Source organism: Lampris incognitus, chromosome 3 (assembly GCF_029633865.1).
Source record: "Lampris incognitus isolate fLamInc1 chromosome 3, fLamInc1.hap2, whole genome shotgun sequence".
Lineage (NCBI taxonomy): Eukaryota > Metazoa > Chordata > Actinopteri > Lampriformes > Lampridae > Lampris > Lampris incognitus.
Window position 1 is genome coordinate 19,678,392 of NC_079213.1, and position 20,972 is coordinate 19,699,363.

A 20,972-nucleotide genomic window follows, 5' to 3' on the forward strand; every position below is an offset into this window, starting at 1 on the left:
GAGTGGGGCATGTCCAGAGGCAGCGAGAGAGGAGGAAGGGTAGGAGTGTTGAGGTGAGAGTCGGAACTTTGAATGTTGGCACTATGACTGGTAAAGGGAGAGAGCTGGCTGATATGATGGAAAGAAGAAAGGTAGGTATACTGTGTGTGCAAGAGATCAGGTGGAAGGGGAGTAAGTCCAGGAGAATCAGAGGTGGGTTCAAACTCTTCTACTATGGTGCAAATAGGAGGAGAAATGGGGTAGGGGTAATTCTGAAGGAAGAGTATGTCAAGAGTGTGCTGGAGGTGAAGAGAGTGTCAGACAGTGATGAGTATGAAGCTGGAAATCGAAGGTGTATTGATGAATGTTATCAGCGCATATGCCGCACAAGTTGGATGTGAGATGGAAGAGAAAGAATTCTGGAGTGAGTTGAATGACGTGGTGGAGAGGGTACCCAAGGAGGAGAGAGTGGTGATTGGAGCGGACTTCAGTGGGCATGTTGGTGAAAGGAACAGAGGTAATGAGGAGGTGATGGGTAGGTATGGTGTCAAGGAGAGAAATGTGGAAGGGTAGATAGTGGTGGATTTTGCGAAAAGGATAGAAGGGGTGATGTACAAGAGTGGAGGAAAGTGCACATAGGTGGACTTTATCTTATGTAGAAGGTGTGATCTGAAAGGGACTGGAGAGTGCAAGGTGGTGACGGGGAGAACGTAGCTAGGCAGCATCGGATGGTGGTCTGTAGGATGACTTTGGAGACCAAGAAGAGGAAGCGAGTGAAGGCAGGGCTGAAGATCAAATGGTGGAAGTTGAAGAAGGAAGACTGTTGTGTGGCGTTCAAGGAGGCGTTAAGACAGGCACTGGGTGGTAGTAGTGAAGAGTTGCCGGATGGCTGGGCAAGCACTACAGAAATAGTGAGGGAGACAGCTAGGAAGGTACTTGGTGTGTCATCAGGACAGAGGAAAGAAGACAAGAAGACTTGGTGGTGGAATGAGGAAGTACAGCAAAGTATACAGAGGAAAAGGTTGGCAAAGAAGAAGTGGGATAGTCAGAGATGAAGAAAGTAGACCGGAGTACAAGGAGATGCAGCGTAAAGCGAAGAGAGAGGTGGCAAAGGCAAATGAAAAGGCGTATGGGGAGTTGTATAAGAGGGTAGACACTAAGGAAGGAGAAAAGGACTTGTACTGATTGGCTAAACAGAGGGACTGAGCTGGGAAGGATGTGCAGCAGGTTAGGATGATTAAGGATAGAGATGGAAATGTGCTGATAAGTGAGGAGAGTGCGCTGAGAAGGTGGAAGGAGTACTTTGAGGGGCTGGTGGATGAAGAAAATGAGAGAGAGAGAATGTTTGATGATGTGGGGATAGTGGATCAGGAAGTGCAGTGGATTAGCAAGGAGGAAGTGAGGGCAGCTATGATGAGGATGAAGAGTGAGTGGAAAGGCAGCGGAGGCATGGAGATGTTTAGGAGAGACGGCAGTGGAGTATTTAACTGGACTGTTTAACACAATCTTGGAAAGTGAGAGGATGCCTGAGGAGTGCAGAGGAAGCATACTGGTACCGATGTTCAAGAACAAGAGCGATGTGCAGCACTGTAGCAACTACGGAGGTATAAAGTTGATCAGCCACAGCATGACGATATGGGAAAGAGCAATAGAAGCTAGGTTAAGAGGAGAGGTGACAATTAGTGAGCAGCAGTATGGTTTCATGCCACAAAAGAGCACCACATATGCGACATTTGCTTTAAAAATGTTGATTGAGAAGTATAGAGAAGGCCAGAAGGAATTACATTGTGTCTAAGTAGATTTAGAGAAAGCATATGACAGGGTGCCAAGAGATGAGGTGTGGTATTGTATGAGGAAGTTGGGAGTTACAGAGAAGTATGTAGGAGTGGTGCAGGATATGTATGAGGGCAGTGTGACAGTGGTGAGGACTGTGGTTAGAATGACAGATAGGTTCAAGGTGGAGGTGGGATTACATCAAGGATTGGCTCTGAGCCCTTTCTTGTTTGCAATGGTGATGGACAGGTTGACGGATGAGATCAGGAAGGAGTCTCCGTGGACTATGATGTTCGCGGATGACATTGTGATCTGTAGCAAGAGTAGGAAGAGTAGTGATGTTCACTTCGAGTTGGATAGCACTGTGGCCCCTGTCCAGTGCGCACCAAGAAATGTCCTGGTGGCCCTCAAGGCAGCTGTTAAGGCGCAGCTGGACCAATATGAAAAGGATGGACACTTAACCACAGTCACTCAGCCCACAGACTGGATTAGCAATCTGGTCATAGTGAAGAAGCCAGACAAATTGAGGCTTTGCATCGACCCCAAGCCACTTAACTGAGCCCTGAAAAGGTCCCATTACCTCATGCCCACTTTAGATGACGTGCTGTACAAGCTGCCTAAGGCACGTATCTTCACCCTGGTGGGTGCGCGCGACGCATTCTTGCAGTGTCGCCTGGATGAGGAGAGCAGCCTGATGACAACGTTCTGGACGCCGTGGGGTAGAAAGCGATGGCTGAAGCTCCCTTTTGGCGTGTCAGTCGCACCAGAGCTGTACCGGAGGAAACAACATGAGCTGCTGGCCGGTTTGAAACGAATTGAGCCCATAGCCGATGACATCCTCATAGTCGGCTGTGGGGACACGGAGGAGGAGGCTGTTCGCAACCACGACGCAAACCTCATTGCTCTGATGGACAGATGCAGGGAAGTGAAGCTGAGGCTGAGCATAAAAAAGCTACAGTTTCGTGTGAGGGAGGTCCGCTTCCATGGCCACATACTGTCGATGGAGGGCCTCAAAGCTGATCCCGAGAAGGTCAGGGCAGTCCTGGACATGCCAAACCCCACGGATGCAAAAGGCGTTCAACGGTGTGTCGGCTTCGTTAACTATTTATCGAGGTTCATGCCCCGCTTGTCAGAGGTGTGTGAACCGCTGAGAAGGTTGCTGGACAAAGGTGTGCTGTGGCACTGGTTGCCCAAACATGATGCTGCTATGAAAAAAATCAAAACGCTGGTCGAGGCGGTGCCAGTACTACGTTACTATGATGTAAGCAAGCCAGTCACCATACAGAGCGACTCCAGTCAGACCGGTTTGGGCTGCTGCCTGCTTCAGGGGGGACAGCCGGTCGCGTTCGTCTCCCGCGCGCTGAACCAGATGGAGCAAAACTATGCACAGATTGAGAAGGAGTGCCTGAGCATCGTATTCGCTTGTCAACGCTTCCACTACTACCTATATGGGAGGGGTTATGTGACTGCAGAGACCGACCACCGCCCGCTGGTGTCAATCTTCACTAAGCCCTTTCTCAGTGCACCAAAGTGCCTTCAAAGCATGCTCCTCACACTTCAGAACTACTGCCTCACGGTGATGTACAAGCCAGGCCCTGAAATGTACATCAGTGACACGCTCAGCAGAGCCACCACCCCGCCACAGAGAACGGACACTCAGTACAGACGTGAAATGGTCTGCAGCATGCAGCAGGTGCAGTACGACATGGCAGCCATTCAGCAGGCAGACTATCTAAACGTCACCAGCCAACGCCTCGCACAGATTCGAAAACACACAGAGGAGGATGTGTGTCTTCAAACACTCAAGTCGGTCATGCTGGAGGGATGGCCAGAACACAAAGAGGAGAGCCCCATAGCCATCAGAGAATACTGGGCCATCAGAGATGAAATAAGCGCACAGGACGGTGTGCTTTTTAGGAGCCAGCGTGTCATCATTCCGAAAACTATGCGTCCTGAGATGCTGAAACGGATCCACTACAACCACGTGGGGGGTGAGGCTTGTTATAGACAGGGTTACTCTCTACTGGCCAAATATGCAGGGGGAAATCAAAGACTATGTGCAGCAGTGCTCAGTGTGTAACGAGTATGCACACGAGCAACAAAAAGAGACTATGATGTCACACCCGCTCCCCACACGTCCCTGGCAGCTGGTGAGCATGGACTTGTTCAGCTACGCAAGGCAGGACTTCCTGCTCATGGTGGATCACTATTCAGAGTTCTGGGAGATTGATCTACTCCCAGACCTGTCGGCAGAAACGACCATCCGAAGGTGCAAGGCGCAGTTTGCACGGTACGGTATCCCTGACCGGGTCATTTCCGACTGCGGAGGTCAGTTTGATTGTGGAGAGTTTCGGGCGTTTGCGAGGGAGTGGGGCTTCGAACATGTCATGTCCTCCCCGAGACACCCAAAAGCTAACGGCAAAGCAGAGTCTGCAGTGAAGATTGTGAAAGGCCTATGCAGAAAAGCAGACCGGGCCGACGAAGACCCCTGGAAGGCTTTTCTACACTGGAGAAACACGCCCACTGAGGACATGCGCTGCAGCCCAGCACAACGGCTGATGTCACGGAGGCTGAGAACTCTTCTCCCTGTGGCCGACCAGCTACTAGCACCTCAGATCATCACTGGGGTCACAGACAAGCTGAGGGTGAAGCATCAGGCAGCGAAGTTGATATATGACAGAACTGCGAGGGATCTGCCAGAGCTGAACGTCGGCCAGCCTGTCAGGATGAAACCAATCCCAGGTGACAGGACGGGCCGATGGAGGAGAGGAGTATGCCTGCAGCAGGTGGGACCGCGGTCCTATCTCGTCAATGTGGAGGGAACCATGTACCGTCGCAACAGGGTTGATCTCCGACCAGCAGAGGTTGCCCCTCCACAGCCGTCAGCCCACACAGAACGGCCACCGGAGCAGCCTGTGGGCACATGTGCAGCTGAAGGGGGCCATGTGAGCGGGGGCAGCATGGAAGAAGTCGTCAGCAGCCCCGTAATGTCTCCAAGGTCGTCAGCCCCGAGGTCGCCGCCATCTCCCCCACAGGCTGTGACCACACCATGCCGTGAGTTACAGGGCCGGGCCTTCTCCCGTAGCGGGAGGCAGATTAAGCCTCCAGAAAGACTTGACCTCTAGGTCATACACTGTACTGAGATTGACACACACACGCTCACACGCACACACACACACACACACACACACACACACACACTGGACTGTGGACATTAAAAAAAAAAACGAAACAAAAACTGTGATGTTCACTTCTAATATTCTTATTCAGTGGTCTTGTGGATGTTCTGATGCTACCATTTTGTCGTTATTGTTCTGCAGAGGTTTTGGTTGATATTGACTTGCTGTTCCTTCTTGATGCACTTTTTCCATTGCACTATTTAATATTGGGATATGAGCACTAATGTTCTAATGGCTAATACTATCCATTATATTATTTAGTATTGTATTCTACGAAAGGAAGGGAGTTGTTGTAGGGTAATGTTATGCAGCCAACAGCTCCCCCTGGGGGCACTGATTGATGTATACTTGCCTTGTGTAACATGCCTCAGTTCCGTTATGGGCACAGCCGGTGAATACACGTTACTAAGAGACACAGCCCGACTCTTTCTGTTATTCATATGCACCTACACCTGCAACAGCTACGTCCCCCTGGCGAAACTCCTCAGTCAGGTGAAAAGAAGCGGCTGGCGACTCCACATGTATCAGAGGAGGCATGTGGTAGTCTGCAGCCATACCCGGATCGGCAGAGGGGGTGGAGCAGCGACGGGGACGGCTCGGAAGAGTGGGGTAATTGGCCGGCTACAACTGGGGAGAAAAAAGGGCGGAAAAAAATCCAAAAAACTGCTATAAGCAACAGCACTTTAAGAGGACTGTCTGTGTGCCCTCAAGAATTGAGAGGTCGGGGGTGGTGATCTCACATCTTTAGCGGAGCGACGGGTCGCAGGAGGGGGTGGAGTGGAGGGTTGTAGACTACCATGGCCCAACTCCTGCTTTCCAACACGGGTGCATGTATCTACGCACGGGTCCCTTGCTGAGAAAGCACTTTACAGTAGGATGACATGATTGGATTATACAGTCCAATGACTGCATGAGTCAAGCTCATGTCACTCTGCTGTGTGAATTTGACCACATGGTGGGTCTTTTTTTGGGGGGGGGGTTGATTTTGTCCATCGCTGGTTGATTCTTTTGGACTCAATCTGACAATCAAGACATCAAATGAAATAACACACAACATAGATAAGATGGGTGGATACTTTGTTGATCCCGAAATTAAAGCGTCGTTACAGCACGCATAATCTAAAATATGTAAAGGCGAGGTTTTATAGATGAGTAGGTAGCTGTGACATATCCCTCATCAAGCAGTGAACAATAATGTAACCTTCCACACCACTTGAGCAAGACACTTATAGCCCCCAGTGACCCCCCAACTTCTCCAACGGAGGTGCTCACTGGTTTTACTGGGCAGCTTCTAAGTATGAATGTGTGTAACTGTGTGAGCATGAAAATGGACTTTGCTGTGAAATAAGCATTCGTGGTCTGTGAACCTACTACTACTACTACTACTTTTGGCTGCTCCCGTTAGGGGTCACCATAGCAGATCATGTTTCCATCTCTTCCTGTCCTCTGTCCCACTAGCCACCTGCATGGCCTCTCTAACCACATCCATAAACCTCCTCTTTGGCCTTCCTCTTTTCTTCTTCCCTGGCAGCTCCATATTCAGCATCCTTCTCCCAATATACCCAGCATCTCTCCTCCACACATGTCCAAGCCATCTCAATCCTGCCTCTCTTGCTTTGTCTCCAAACCGTCCAACCTGAGCTGTCCCTCTAATATAATCGTTCCTAATCCTGTCCTTCTTCGTCACTCCCAATGAAAATCTTAGCATCTTCATCTCTGCCACCTCCAGCTCCGCCTCCTGTCTTTTCATCAGTGCCTCAGTCTCCAAACCATATAACATAGCTGGTCTCACAACCATCTTGTAAACCTTCCCTTTAACTCTTGTTGGTACCTTTCTGTCGCAAATCACTCCTGACACTCTTCTCCACCCACTCCACCCTGCCTGCACTCTCTTCTTCACCTCTCTTCTTCACTCCCCGTTACTTTGGACAGTTGACCCCAAGTATTTAAACTCACACACCTTCGTCACCTCTACTCCTTGCATCCTCACCATTCCGCTGTCCTCCCTCTCATTCACGCATAGGTATTCCATCTTGCTCCTACTGACTTTCATTCCTCTTCTCTCCAGTGCATACCTCCACCTCTCCAGGCTCTCCTCCACCTGCCCCCTACTCTCACTACAGATCACAATGTAATCCGCAAACATCATAGTCCACGAGACACATGGTCTGTGAACCTCCCCTGGGTAAATGAAGGTTAAAAAAGAAATCATCACTGTCCACAGGAAAGGCTGTGAGGAACCTACTGGGTGTCCTATAAATGAAGCTGTGGCCCGGTGGGGAGCAAGTGAAATGGTGTGAATTCCCATTCCAACTGCAAGAATTTGGGGGAAAATGGATTCACTAATTTCCTTTAACCCCAAAACTACTGCTACGATTTATCGAGGTGCCATGCCAGCCGTATAGTCTATATCTAGCTTAGCCTATATACCATTTAGACTGTGGGGGAACTCAAACTTAACAGTCTTCATAGACCAGTGCGGTCCAACCATGTGCCGTGGGAGGGCTGTGTGTGTGCAGGTGTCATCTCAACCTATAATACACCAGCTGATTTAAATAGTTAGTCCTTCCATCTGATCGAAGGTGCCAAATGCTGTCAGATGTTCCCATCTGACTGCTCATATCTTTCATAAGGGATTATAAAAAAAAGCAATTAGGTTGTAAAGTTGCAGGAAAATTGTCCCAACTCCGCCGAAGAGTTGTGTTGACAATGTTATGGGATACCATCACAAGAAAAACACAGAAAAGCACAAAAACGTCACTTTTTTTACATCTTTATTCATTAAGATTACAGATATTTTTAAATTATTGCTCATCATCTACCTTTTATCATTTGCAATATTTAAACTTAAGTTTTATTTGACAATTTAAATATGTCTGAGAGTGTTGCCAGTTCGTACTTTAGGAGGATTTACAACAATAAATACAGGTGTTGAGTCCGTGTTTGTTCCTACTCTGTAGAGGTGGTCATTTCTTCATTTCGGTGTGTATATTTCATATACATATATATGCTGGTGTCATCCCACTCCACCCATGTATTTGTCAGCCTAAGGGACCGAGAAATGAATTTCTCCCCTTATCGCGCAGGCTAGGATCCTGAGGCAGTTGTTAACAGAGCAACCCTGTCCTAGAAAAACAGGAGGCTATTACACACAAACACACCGAGACAGACTGACAGGCGCGCGCGCGCACACACACGCACACACACACGTCATACTGGCTCGCCTTTCACCCGCGTAATCACATAATCGCTAGAACTCACTAAAACCACGCTCGGGGTGCATGGAGGAAATATACGACTTAAGACAACGGGTCCAACAGGGCCGACCCGAGGTGTGGGCAGACTAGGCAGCCGCTTAGGGCGCCGCAGCCATGTGGGTAACAAAAAGGCTCGGGCCGACCCAGGGGTTGCTAACAGATAAGACGACTAAGAAGTGGTTCTCAACAGGACAAGGAGACGGTGAAGCGGTGCTGATGTGGGCGACGTAGACGGCCGGCGCGTGCGATTTGATTGGTGGAGATGAGGGACGGAAATGCGCAAAGCGTGGCACCGGACAACGTGACATCGATGTCGGGGGGTGACACAGTATGGGGGCCCTTGTCACACCGTGGCGTTAACACGGGTGTCATGGAGGGGTATTCCTACGTTTTCCCATTTTAAGAATTCCACGCTTTTTTTTTTTCAGACCTCAAGCTCTTTTAACCGAATCCAGAGATGTTCTGTCTTCAGTGACGGAGGCCCGCCAGTGGCCGAGTAGTAAAACTGTCAAGTGGGACACATCACACTTAGGATAGTTGTTCATAACGAAAAACATGACACTTTGGATTGAACAAATATACTTTTCAAGACCTATTTTTTTGTGCAATTCCTAAACCGTTCAAAGACCTGGAAACGGTCAAATTCATTTCCCAGACATGCATAGAAGCCCTGCAGCATTTGGAGAGCCATCTGGTTCAGGTCAAGGACCAGCAGCGGCATTGTGCACCGGCTGTCAATGATTTCCCATTTCCAATTTCCAGTCAGGTCAGCTGGGTACGAACTACCAAGGATGGTGCCGCTTATCATGCCAGAGAAATTTGACCTTCTTAGACATAAAAAAAAAAACGAAAAACAAAACAAAAATAAACACACAACATCATGATCTACACACTAAATTTGGGAATCCTTAAAAAAGGGTGAAAATTTCCTTCCACCACAAACACACAAATTTGTGAGAGATTTGCAACACTGTGAACTGAAGGTCCCCGATTACTCGGACTACATTTTTGATTTTGTCGTCGACACGAAGCCTTCTTCGCTATCTAAAATGGCTCGGTCGACCCCGTGACCGTAGCTGTGGGTACCAGAACATAGTGGCTTGTAAGTATAGCATATTTTAACAGCACCATACTTTACTTAAGTACCAGACTGGCAGGAAAATTACTGTACATTTGGTATCTCTGTAAATATTCTCTGTCACAGTATTCAAAATGAGGGTTTCAGTACATTTATTACACTTAGCATTATCATAGAACGTTTAAATTGCTCATCTTTATGATAACATAAAGGTTGATTCTTTGTCCAAAGGTAAATGATATTAGACAGCGGAGGAGGAAAAAAAAAAGATAGAAAAATCTTAATTTCTATATAAATATCTAAATATATATACCCCTTGTTATGATTTGATAACCTGCCATGCTTCTAATACAGTATAGTAATTCTTGGTAAAGGAAAAAAATCGAAAGAAAAAATAAACCTAACAAGGTGGCTGAAAACACGTTTCCTTGCTTCAATGCTGGCCTCGTGTCGGCAGCCCGAAGCCAAGAAATTATTTAAAAAGCCATGGGATTTTAAGTGACGAGTAAACCGGGGGCTTCTCTCTCTCCAGTCTACGATGAAGGCCACGTCCCACTTTAGCGGTCGCCTTCCAGTCGCAATAAAAAGGAACCGTCAAAACTACAATCTGATTTAAGAAAACAAGTAAAACACTTTAAAACAGACACATGGTCAATCCCGATGAAACAATCAAATAAAAAGACAGATATGATTGGACCCTGAGATCCCACCTAGCCACGCCCCTCTTGGTATCACAGAAAAGGAAAAAACAAAATAAATGAAAGTAAAAAAAAATACAATTAAGGGAAACAATTTCACTAAAATCATCAAGGTCATCTTCATTCACACAGATTTTTTTTTTAAAATCAAGTTTTTTTTTGTATCTTTTTAGCATTGATAACTATCTCTTGTAGGTAAAAGGTAACCTGGTAACAGGGTGGGGTGGAGAATTTATGTACAATTTGACACATGAGCGTCTAAAAGAGAGACGGCTGCGATGAAGACGGGGGGAAACTGTCGTTGGTTGACAGGGCGCTAGCTAGCTAGCAGTGAATGGCAGGAGCAGCTTGACAAACTAAGTTAATGTTTTCATCATCTAGCGTGAATAAATAAAATGACCGCTAGTAGCACAGCAAACGCCCCACCCCCACCCCACCCCCAATCTTGTTTTATAAAGCAGGTGTGTGACTGTTTCCCCCCCTTCCCCTCTTTCTCCTCCCCTTCTCCGGGTCTGTGCGATTATTATTTTTGTTTTTATTCCACCTCGATGTTGGTTTAATACCTGGAATAACAAAGAAGGAGACACAGTCAGGCTTTAAATTGTCGGCCCATGTAAAAAAAAAAAAATCAATGCACAAAATTACCAAAGCTTAAAAACGGTTTTCCCTTACTGGCTCAGCACGCAACTTTCCAAGAAGATAAAAAATGTTAAAATCAACTGAGGCATCGATCTTGCACTTACTGACTAATGGTATTAACTCACTGCAGTATACAGAGCTTGAAATTAACATAAGCCTCACGCCAAATTATGGTACATTTTTCTGTGATGTGGCAGGTGAAGTACCATTCTTTCTCGTCACTTTGCAACACTGGCAGATACCCAGCTAATTTTCCGTTCTTATCTCAGAACGGCGTTAGGTATTTCAACCAACCTAACTTAATCCTCAACAACTTGGCCGTTTAACACTGTGTCAAGATGTTGGAAGGGATTAGTATTAGACCTTGGAGGTAACCATAGTTTGTTGCTAGTATTGTATAGGGCAGTAGTCTTCTGATGCTCATAATGGTATCTGCATATAAATAAATGGACATAGCAATTGCTCCAATCAAATTAACAAATGTTTTACTTCATTTAAATTTCATTTTATGACATTTAACTGATAGTAAATGAGCAAAGGCAGATAGGATCAGTGTCTTTTTCTAGGGCACTACATGAAAGCATACTACATGCCTCTTGATGGACCCACTGCAAGAACTTAAACCCTGTCATCTTCTCATTTATGGGACAACCTGGTTAACTACAATCCTGTCCAGTTGCATTAGATGTGTTGGTGAGGTTTATACCTGTAGTAGTTTGGTTTGAAGGGCCCATTCTTGTTCAAGCCTAGATATTTGGCCTGCTCGTCAGACAGCTCCGTGAGATGGGCATCGAATGTGGGAAGATGTAGGCTGGCCACATACTCATCTAGATGGAGCCATCAAGACAGAGAGAGAAAAGGATGGAGTAACAGGGAGGCAGAGAGAGGGAGAAGATGTTACGATTCACAAGGTGCCTTTAGTTGATTAGTCATTCAACTGTGAGAAAGCAGAGAACAGGGGAGGCGGCTCTGAGATTAGCCGTCTTCCTTTCCCATGTCTCTCTCTCTCTTCTGCACCACCAGCGCACTCCCTATTCCCACATTCCTCTCCTTCCGTCCATATTCCCCTACTCAGTCCCCATTTCTATAACACCCCTATAATTCCTTTCTCTCAGTCTGCTGTGCCTTCCACCCATCCCTCTCTAATTCACTTATCTTTATGTCTGGGCATTGCAGTAGAGAGCATACGCCTTTGACAGTGTGACCTACATTTGGCTTTGTCTCTCTCTTTCCCTGTGTGTTTCTGTACATCTCTCTCCCCATAGGTCCAGAGCCAACAACTGCAATAGGCAGAGCTGAGGCCAAGCTGCTGGCTGTGTACACACAAGCATGAGATCACTCACTCACTCATTCACAAACAATTCACTCTATTGTAAGTAATGTTTTGTCTGGGGGGACAGATCTGCATTGAACAGATGAGACCAAGTGCATTGTCAATAGAAAGACTACACTCCTGGCAGTTGTTTTTGCAATACAAATGCATGTGCACTCTGTCATGCATGCAATTTGCCTGCAAGCTCTTTCCATGGTTTATGCAACAACCTCTCTAACTACTGAAAAATTTGTACCTAATCATACCTTCTCATCTATCCCTTCGTTATCTGACTACTTGTCTTCTGAAGCAAAGTATTAGTCTGTTCTGCTTTGTCACCTCAAGGAAAGTGCATGGCTTAACATGAAAGAGCTGCTGAAACAGAATCTGAAAATCTCCAGATCTTGCCCCACTCTCGCTGGGTAAGTACATGTTTTGCATTGTGTTCATTGTTATCCATTTATTCTTATGTCCACACGCATTCTGCAGCTTTGCTAATGCTAATAATTCATCAAACTTCATGAAAACAAAGCACACATAACTGTATTGCCATCCTCCCATCCATCTAACTAATGATGTTGCCAAGAGGCGGATTGTGTTTGTTATGTTTCGAAAGGGGGGAGAAGTGTTTTGAGGACAGAGCTAGGCCACTCTCCTTCTAAAGGGGGGGATGTAGGAAGGGATAGGGTGGGGGTGGTGAACATCAGTGCCAGCTGACAGCTAAGGGAAAGACAGCGTGTGAGAGATAAACAGAGACAGGCAGATGGATGGAAAGCTAGACAGATGACAGAGACAGATAGTTGGCGAGAAATAGATGGAAAGAGAGAGAAAAGAGAGGGACAAACAGAGGACGAGAGAGCAGAGTGCTGTGAGCAGGCAGTGAGAGGAGAAGGTTGAGGGCTCAAATAGAACGAGCAAGATAAACAAAAGAAGGCGTTAGTGTAGGGGTCCATCCTGGAGCACAGATAATGGGATATATGAGGTGGGGTAGACAGAACGGTAAACCAACTGGTTTAACCTTGTGTGTGTGTGTGTGTGTGTGTGTGTGTGTCTTACCCATTTTCTTGGGCAGTAGGTAAACATCCTGCTTGTAGCGTCCCTCTGGGGCATTGTACAGCTCGATCAGAGCCAGTGCCTGCCCAAGCACACAAAATTGCACCCCCCCTTGTAGTGTGACTTTATTGGCACTACTGTTTAATAGTGTTGAAACTGCTGAACCAAATTCAATAAAATCACAGACATTTTTCCATCAATTTACCTGAGTGGTGGCGGTGATGGAGAGCACAAAGGTGGGAACTGTGGAGCAGCTGAGATTCAGCAGACGACCCTGGACGGAAAAAGAAAATTAAAAGGTATTCTTCTTAACTAAAAGATATTAATTATTATATCATTCCATTCCATTCTCCAAGCCGCTTATCCAAGTTGGGGTGGGGGGGGGGGTGATGCTGGAGCCTCTCCCAGCAGTCATTGGGCAGCAGGTGGGGAGATATCCTGGACAGCCCGCCAGTCCATCACAGGGCCGACACACACACATTCAAAACTAGGGAAAATTCAGTATGGCTGATTCACCTGACCTACATGTCTTTGGACTGTGGGAGGAAACCGGAGCACCCGGAGGAAACCCACTATTATCATTAACCATTATTATGATTAATTATATATCCATCCATTACCCAAACTGCTTATCCTGTTCTCAGGGTCGCGGGGATGCTGGAGCCTATCCCAGCAGTCATATATAACCATTATTATTATTATATTATTCACATATTATTATTATTATTATTATATTATTTACTGATATAATAACAACACTAAATGAGTCCTGCATCCAGGCGCTAAGATCACATATGATGTATTTGTGACATTTATGGATTAGAACAGGTTGTACTTGTGACAATAGTCACATGTCAATGGGCACAAACACACACAAACACACCCATGTCTACCGTTTGCTGCCTCATGAAGCAGCGATGGTTCATCAGTGTGTTGAAACATAGATAAATGAGGGCCATTGGATGTTTTTCCTGTTTGCTCTTTGTAGTTTCACTGTTTTATTGCTCCGGCAATGCATGAAATGGAAGTGAATGACCAAAGACCTGGAAAGACTGCGCTCAACTTGAATCTCTCCTTCCAAATGCTTAACTGGTGGTGTTTTAGCTACATGCGGAGATGTTGCATTGCAGTAAGTGGGTTTGGGAGAGCCCCGAGAACATGAAGTCATTAGTATGTGAAACCGACACTCTCTGCAGTCAGGAGGGAGATTGGTTATCACTCAACACTAAGTTGATGCATGAAAAAAGCAGAACAAATACTATTTAGACTTCTCAATTCCACGCACACCTGAAGGACATCACACACACAACCTTTACACACTATAAAACAACTCCCTTTAAACCAAACTTCTGTCTCACACACACACACACACACAAGCACACGCACGCACACGCACGCACACACACACACACGGCTGGTATGACACATCCAAAAGTTTACCAGATGTTACACTGACAGCAACACCCAGTGAGAAAGAATAGGGGAACAGACGTACAGTCGCTACTGAAAAGTGGACAGTGTCACACACTGATTTGTACAAAACTGCACCAGTTGGGTGAAAACAACAGCAGGGACATCGAGGGACGGCTTGGCTGGCAGACTGTCTGCCTGTCTGGCTCTCTCAAACTGCTTTCATTCTGTCGAACACAGCAACATACACCCAAACACCCATGGACACCATGAGGACATTGAGGAATGCATGCATGCTTACATAATGTAGACTAATGTAGTGAGGCCAACGAGAATGTGTGTGTGTGTGTGTGTGTGTGTGTGTGTGTGTGTGTGTGTGTGTGTGTGTGTGTGTGTGTGTGTGTGTGTGTGTGTGTGTGTGTGTGTTTATGTCTGCATGTCTGACAGGTTCCCTTCAAAAAGTTACTGTTTTAGAAGTTTACACTTTCGGAGCATGCGGGTAGCGTGGTGGTCTATTCCGTTGCCTACCATCACAGGGCTCGACGGATCGAATCCCCGTGTTACCTCCGGCTTGGTCGGGTATCTCTACTGACAGAATTGGTAGTGTCTGTGGGTGGGAAGCCGGATGTGGGTATGTGTCCTGGTCGCTGCACTAGCGCCTCCTCTGGTCGGTCGGGGCGCCTGTTCAGGGGGGAGGGGGAACTGGGGGGAATAGCGTGATCCTCCCACGCGCTACGTCCCCCTGGCGAAACTCCTTACTGTCAGGTGAAAAGAAGCGGCTGGCGACTCCACATGTATCAGGGGAGGCATATGGCAGAGGGGGTGGAGCAGCGACCGGGACGGCTCGGAAGAGTGGGGCAATTGGCCGGATACAATTGGGGATAAATAAATAAATAAAGTCTACACTTTTTTCAGAATATTTTCATGACTACAGTTAAAGATTTTGGTCTCAGTAAGAGTCCCTCTGATAGTAGCTGGATGATCTGACTCAATAAGGCTACTACAGTCTAAGGCCTCATTTATGCTCAACATTAAATACGTAAACAGATACGGATGGAGCCTTCTGTCTGTACTCTGCATTCATTTTGTCTGTATTTGTGAACATTTTCTTAAAGCGTACGAATACTGATTTAACAGAGCAGTACCACTGGAGATCGTGGGGGCAGTGTAGCCAACAGGTGACGCGAGACCAGCGAGACACGACGAAGACATTTAAAAAAATGGCGGAACTCTTTGAGGAGAAATCCTACGAGTTGGTGAGAAATTATAAACATACGTTACGTCACTTGGACACAGAGACAATAAGGCACAGGTACATTTTTCAGTTGTCCCCTCATAGTTTTTCTCATTATTTGTATATTTCCCGAACTTTTCCAGGCCTTGAAACGATCAGATTTGTTTCCCGTAAATTTCCAGTTTTCAAATATGTGTTTGGCATTGATCACACACTTGAATTAGTCCGTCGTGAGAGCTGTGGGCTGATTCCATGCATGACAGACACTTTTAAAATATGTGTGTGCTATTCCCCAGAGGTGTAAAAACCAGGTCCAGAAAGTAAATGTCCAAACCGTGTATTTGCTCCAACCATGTTACTAAACCAGCTGATTTCATTAGCTAGTTTTCCCTACCTAGTTGAGGAGTGGTGTTGACAAGAATCTGCTGGTGTAGTGCATGAGTGGAGCAAATACATGGTTTGGACTTTTACTTTCTGGACCTGCTTTTTACACCTCTGCTATCCCCCCATACTCCCATCCCACGCCGAGTGTGAATGCATGTGTATGAGCACCTCAGCCAGCAGGACTATCCTCTTGCCATCCGGCCAGATGACGTGGTCCACCTGAGAGCGCACTCTCTCCCATGTCAGCTCAGGGGTCCGCAGACTGGCCTAAAAGGATCACCATGAAAAACATCTTCATCCAAATATTCATCATCATCATCATCAGTATCATCAGTAAATCTAAGGACTTGGCCCATTAAGTCATTTATTACTTCTGAGGTTTTTGCTGGTCTTGAGCCATCGTCTTTGTTGCGTTCTGAAGTCACCAAGTTTCTGTTTGTCACTTGCATATTTGTGATAATGATTTTTCTTTTGTCCTCCATTTCAGTACTATTTACCATTTACTATTTGCATGTGCAAATAAAGCAAAAACTAATTTACAAACAGAAAATTGATAGCTGTCACTCCCTTATCTAAACTTGCAACAACCCCAGTCATACACAAAACACTGGTAAATTCTGACTGTGGCTGATGAGTGACACTTTGACAGGAAACCAATCTTCAAATTTTGTTTTGAAAAATCAAGCAGGTTTATAATAACCTTCAAAGTGGTCAACTGGGACTTAGTAGCCTTCGTGACCAGCTAAGGTTGTAAATAATAGAGATGTATCAGGTGAACGCAGGGCTGCACAGCAACAGCCCAATATTTCATCCATCCTTTCGACCGCTGAGCTTGGGGTCACTTTAAAGCCTCATCCAACCATCGCAGCACGTTAGCAGTAGGGGATTTCACGACTGCACCCCCGAAGCAGGCAATGCTGTCAGTTGCCGTGACAACAACGGACTATCATCGCCCACGGTCAAGATGACTGACTGTCAATCATTGTGTCAGACTGTTTCACAGTAACACACACAGAAAAACAAACGCTTGCGTCATTAAGATGCGTGATAACTGACCACATCAATCTCGGTGTTGGAGTGTCCCATGTTGCACACAATGCAGCCATTCTTCATACGGTCAAGGTACTCCCTCACCACCACGTTCTTATTACCTAGAGAAAGAGAGCCGACGTGAAGAGAGGAGATGTCAGTGACAGTAAAGGAGAGGGGGATACATTAGATGAGATACATTAATACAACTGCAGAGAGAGAGAAAGTGAAACAAATGGGAAGAAAGGATGAAAAAGTAAATTGAGCCATTGGAAACATGAAGCACAGAACCAGTCCTTTATTTTTTCCTGGATAAATGACAAGGTCAGCATCTCAGCCAAGAAATCCATGTGTAGACTCTAGACTAGTGCTGCACGATTAATCTAATCGCAATCGCGATGTCAGCCTGTGCAATTGTATAACTGCAAAAGGCTGTGATTTAATTAAATAATAAAATGTGCGTGTGTGAACGTCTGCTTGTGTGCAGTCTGCATATCTACGCCCATAATTAAGACCTGACCAATTAGTCTCTGTTTAGCCAGTGAAGTGTGTGTAGTCTACGGTCACATGACTATCCGGTGTGCTGTGTGCAGACCAGAAAAAAGGAAAAAATGGACACCGATGACAATGAGCCAGGTTAATGCTGATGAACTGGTGGCAAAAAAATAAAATAAAAATAAAAGCGACCTCTGTTATATGGCGATATTTATAAATATGCGATATGTATAAATATGTTTATTATATCACAATTGCAAATTGCAATATTGGCCACAATAATGGCAATATGACCTTTTCACCAAATTGTGCAGCAGTACTCTAGACTGAATAAGCCGGGAACATTTGGTCTATCTTTGCTGACTTTTGTGTCAATGCAGATGGCAGCCTAGGATGCAGATGGCAGCCTCAATGACATTCATCATATGACTTTTGAAACCTCTGTGAACATTATAACCAATAATTACTATCGTGCACAAACTGCTTCCATGAGGCTGTTTGTTTCTGTACAACTTGGGAGTGTCCTAATTGATTCAGTGACTTCTCATCTCACTGCACCAATTTGGAAGTTGACAAGTCTATTAGGATGATAAAGCAGACATGGCGTTCGTGAGAGTCAGTGCGTGCTTGCCCATCTGTGTGTTTGCGCATCTCCAATTTGACTTAAATCCCCTTTGACATTTCGGTCAAAAATGATTAACTTAGCTCTTGCACAGGCCAGTTAAGATTTATGATGGGGGGAAAATGCTATTCAACAAAGACTATTTCAGTATTTCTATATGGGGTGTGAACACTTGTTTGCCCAGTTTCAAAACGAATCAAAAGTGGAGCCTTACAATCCCTCCCTGATGTCATTACTGCCTAATCTTAAATTGCTTCATGTGTTACTGTTCCAAATAAACATGTGTTTATTGGAACAGTAACACATGAATAAATCCGGCTAAGCAATCTGTGCAGACGTCAATGATCGATGGGTGTTAATTAAGTCAACAGGGCAATACTTTCTTGTTTATCTTCTGTAAATAAAAGGAAAGACGGAGTCAGCTGCCACAAGGTAGCTACATAGACTTAAGTTTGTATTGTATCTTTCATTTCCCAGAACTCTCACTTGTTAAATTTTTTGATAAATACTGTTATGATCTTATTATCTTTGCTGTTCCTTTACCATCGCTCTCTGATGGTTGCTTGGGGCCTGGCTGCTGAGATCAGGTAATGCAGCAGGGGAGGCAACCAAGCCTCTGTTCCAATTAAATGTTCAGGACAGATCCCTGGCTGCTTAACTAGAGAAAGGGATTAATGACTGCTAGAGGCTCAAAACACTGACTGGAAAATCTGTGCCTAGTCGCCCTAAGAGGAGCGCGTGTTAAGAGGATGGGCATAAACACGTGCACGTGCACCTGCACATGCACACGCACAGGCTCTGGTTTCTTAACGTGATCTTAACCTGTGCTTGTTCTTTCTTGTTGAAACACTTTGTAGAGAAGCTGCTAGTTAACGGCACTGTGGAAAGGAATTTGAATCCGTGTGAGATATAGTCTGATAAGGTGAGAATGTGAGACAGGGAGACGCAGTGGAACAGAATTGTTCATTTTCATTTTTGACTTAAGCAAACAGGAGAGGGATTGATGGTGTGGAGGGAGGTCTTTTACCTGTGCAGGTGATGACAATGTCCACTTGTCTGATGACTTCATTCAGTTTCACCAGCCTGAAGCCGTCCATGCTACAGATGGGACAGGAGAAAAAAACCTTAATAAATACCACAGGTATTAAGTTCTGTGTACTGCTTAGCAAAGAAAGACGGGAAGAATTTTAATAAGGCAACCAAACGTCTGAGTGTGGCAGACTTTCAAGGGTTGATGGAAAGGTTGTCTTGATAAAAAACAGGACTACTACTTAGTATTTTGAAAACAAAAAATGCAGTTTCTGTTCCATATCCCAAGAAGACACAGCTCAGGCACAGGGTAAAGGACAACACATGGTACCTGTATCTCAACACAAATCATTCGTTTCAAATAATTAAGTGAATTGGGTGAGGGTTTGCGGATCTCTTGTCACTCCTGATTAAGCAGTCTTAATTGGCAATTAAATATTCATGGTAGTATGGCCTACAAATTAAGTGAAAATAGAAAAGTATCCCTGCCACTTTGAATCTTATTCATAGAGACAACTTTGAATGAGAGCATTGACTGACAAATGGAATGGAACAATCTCAATTTAGGGTGTATGAACAGAATTGATATTGTAATATAGGTGTCACAATATATGACGGGTCACATCTTACCAGGCCTGCAGAGCACAGATTGGATCGATCTCTGTGACGTACACAATGGAGCCCATTGCCTTGAGGGCAGCACAGCAACCCTTACCCACCTGAAAATTGGAGACAAAGAAAACATGCATATATCAGTGACTGTATGCTTTAAGGATATCTGGCGTGATGCCATGTGACCATATTATGTTTTTTAGTACTTTAAAACTCAGTTGTCAGCGCGTGGAGCAAATGCTCCCCAGGTTCGCTGCCCTGTTCCATTTTCATTTTGATGGGTCAAGCATGGCACCAGTGGTGCAAAGGTCAAGGGTTGCTACCCTTTGTAGTTAATAAGCAGAGCATAGAGCTGACACAGCCAGGGTTGTGGGTTCTGTCCCATTTGTAGGTCAGTGGGTACAGCATGGTATTAACAATACTAGGGCATTAACGATACCAGGGTATTAACAATACTTGGGCAACAGGTTCCATTCTGACAGCAGTCACTGAAGTCAAAATATAAGTGCTGAGGGTACAAAACGCCGTTTTGGATTATTGTGTGTGCCGGAATAGAATGTGATTTTTGAAATTTAAAACACAAAACTATCCTCAGTGTAAAACATGTTTTTGAACATGTAATATTTAATTTGTTCTGTTTATGAGAATTTGTTTACTGAGTTTGTTGTATAGGTTTATTGTTCATTTCAATTCAATATTTTGTTTTTATCTTTTTTCTTTGTTTCTTTTTTTCATATGTTCAAAATAAATCATATCTCCTGAAAAAAAAAAAACCTTATATGGACCAAGCTGAATATAATGAGAGAGATATGTTTAAAATCTGTCCTTCCTTCTCCAGTTACCTCACGGCAGTCTTCTGAAGTCGATATGCACAAAGCCCTCTAGTGGCCATGTTATGTTAATACAGCTAAAGTGCAACTAAGCTAATAGACTGGTACAGTGGGTGTACAAAATATAGCCTCAAAATGTACCCCCTTTTGAAAAATAGTTTTATCAATGGACAAAAGGGTGCATCAAACGCCTCTTTACAATATATCTATATTTTTGTATATTGTACTGACTGTTAAGTCCTTTGGGACTACCTTGTGATTTTGGGCTACACAAACAACTTGTCTTGTATCCCCCAACAAAACGGATTTAATAAGTGAAATGAACCAAGGGTCATTATTTTCAGATGGGTTCAAGTGGC

The 20,972-nt window shown here is 45.1% G+C and overlaps 1 protein-coding gene across 2 annotated transcripts in view; it reads right to left on the reverse strand.

Moving 5' to 3' along the window:
* Window positions 1–7,688: 7,688 nt before the first annotated feature.
* The window catches only part of ahcyl2b (adenosylhomocysteinase like 2b), a 93,887-nt gene continuing 80,603 nt past the window's right edge, over window positions 7,689–20,972 (reverse strand). The window contains exons 10-17 of one of the 2 annotated variants that reach the window (XM_056275961.1): window positions 19,802–19,890; window positions 19,170–19,240; window positions 17,053–17,147; window positions 16,165–16,263; window positions 13,174–13,242; window positions 12,972–13,050; window positions 11,310–11,430; window positions 7,689–10,527 (exon numbers count right to left, since the gene is read on the reverse strand). In XM_056275961.1, the coding sequence (XP_056131936.1) occupies window positions 10,521–10,527; window positions 11,310–11,430; window positions 12,972–13,050; window positions 13,174–13,242; window positions 16,165–16,263; window positions 17,053–17,147; window positions 19,170–19,240; window positions 19,802–19,890 (630 nt within the window). In that variant the 3' untranslated portion in view covers window positions 7,689–10,520. The remainder of the gene's footprint in view (window positions 10,528–11,309; window positions 11,431–12,971; window positions 13,051–13,173; window positions 13,243–16,164; window positions 16,264–17,052; window positions 17,148–19,169; window positions 19,241–19,801; window positions 19,891–20,972) is intronic. The other variant, XM_056275962.1, reaches the window with a different exon arrangement.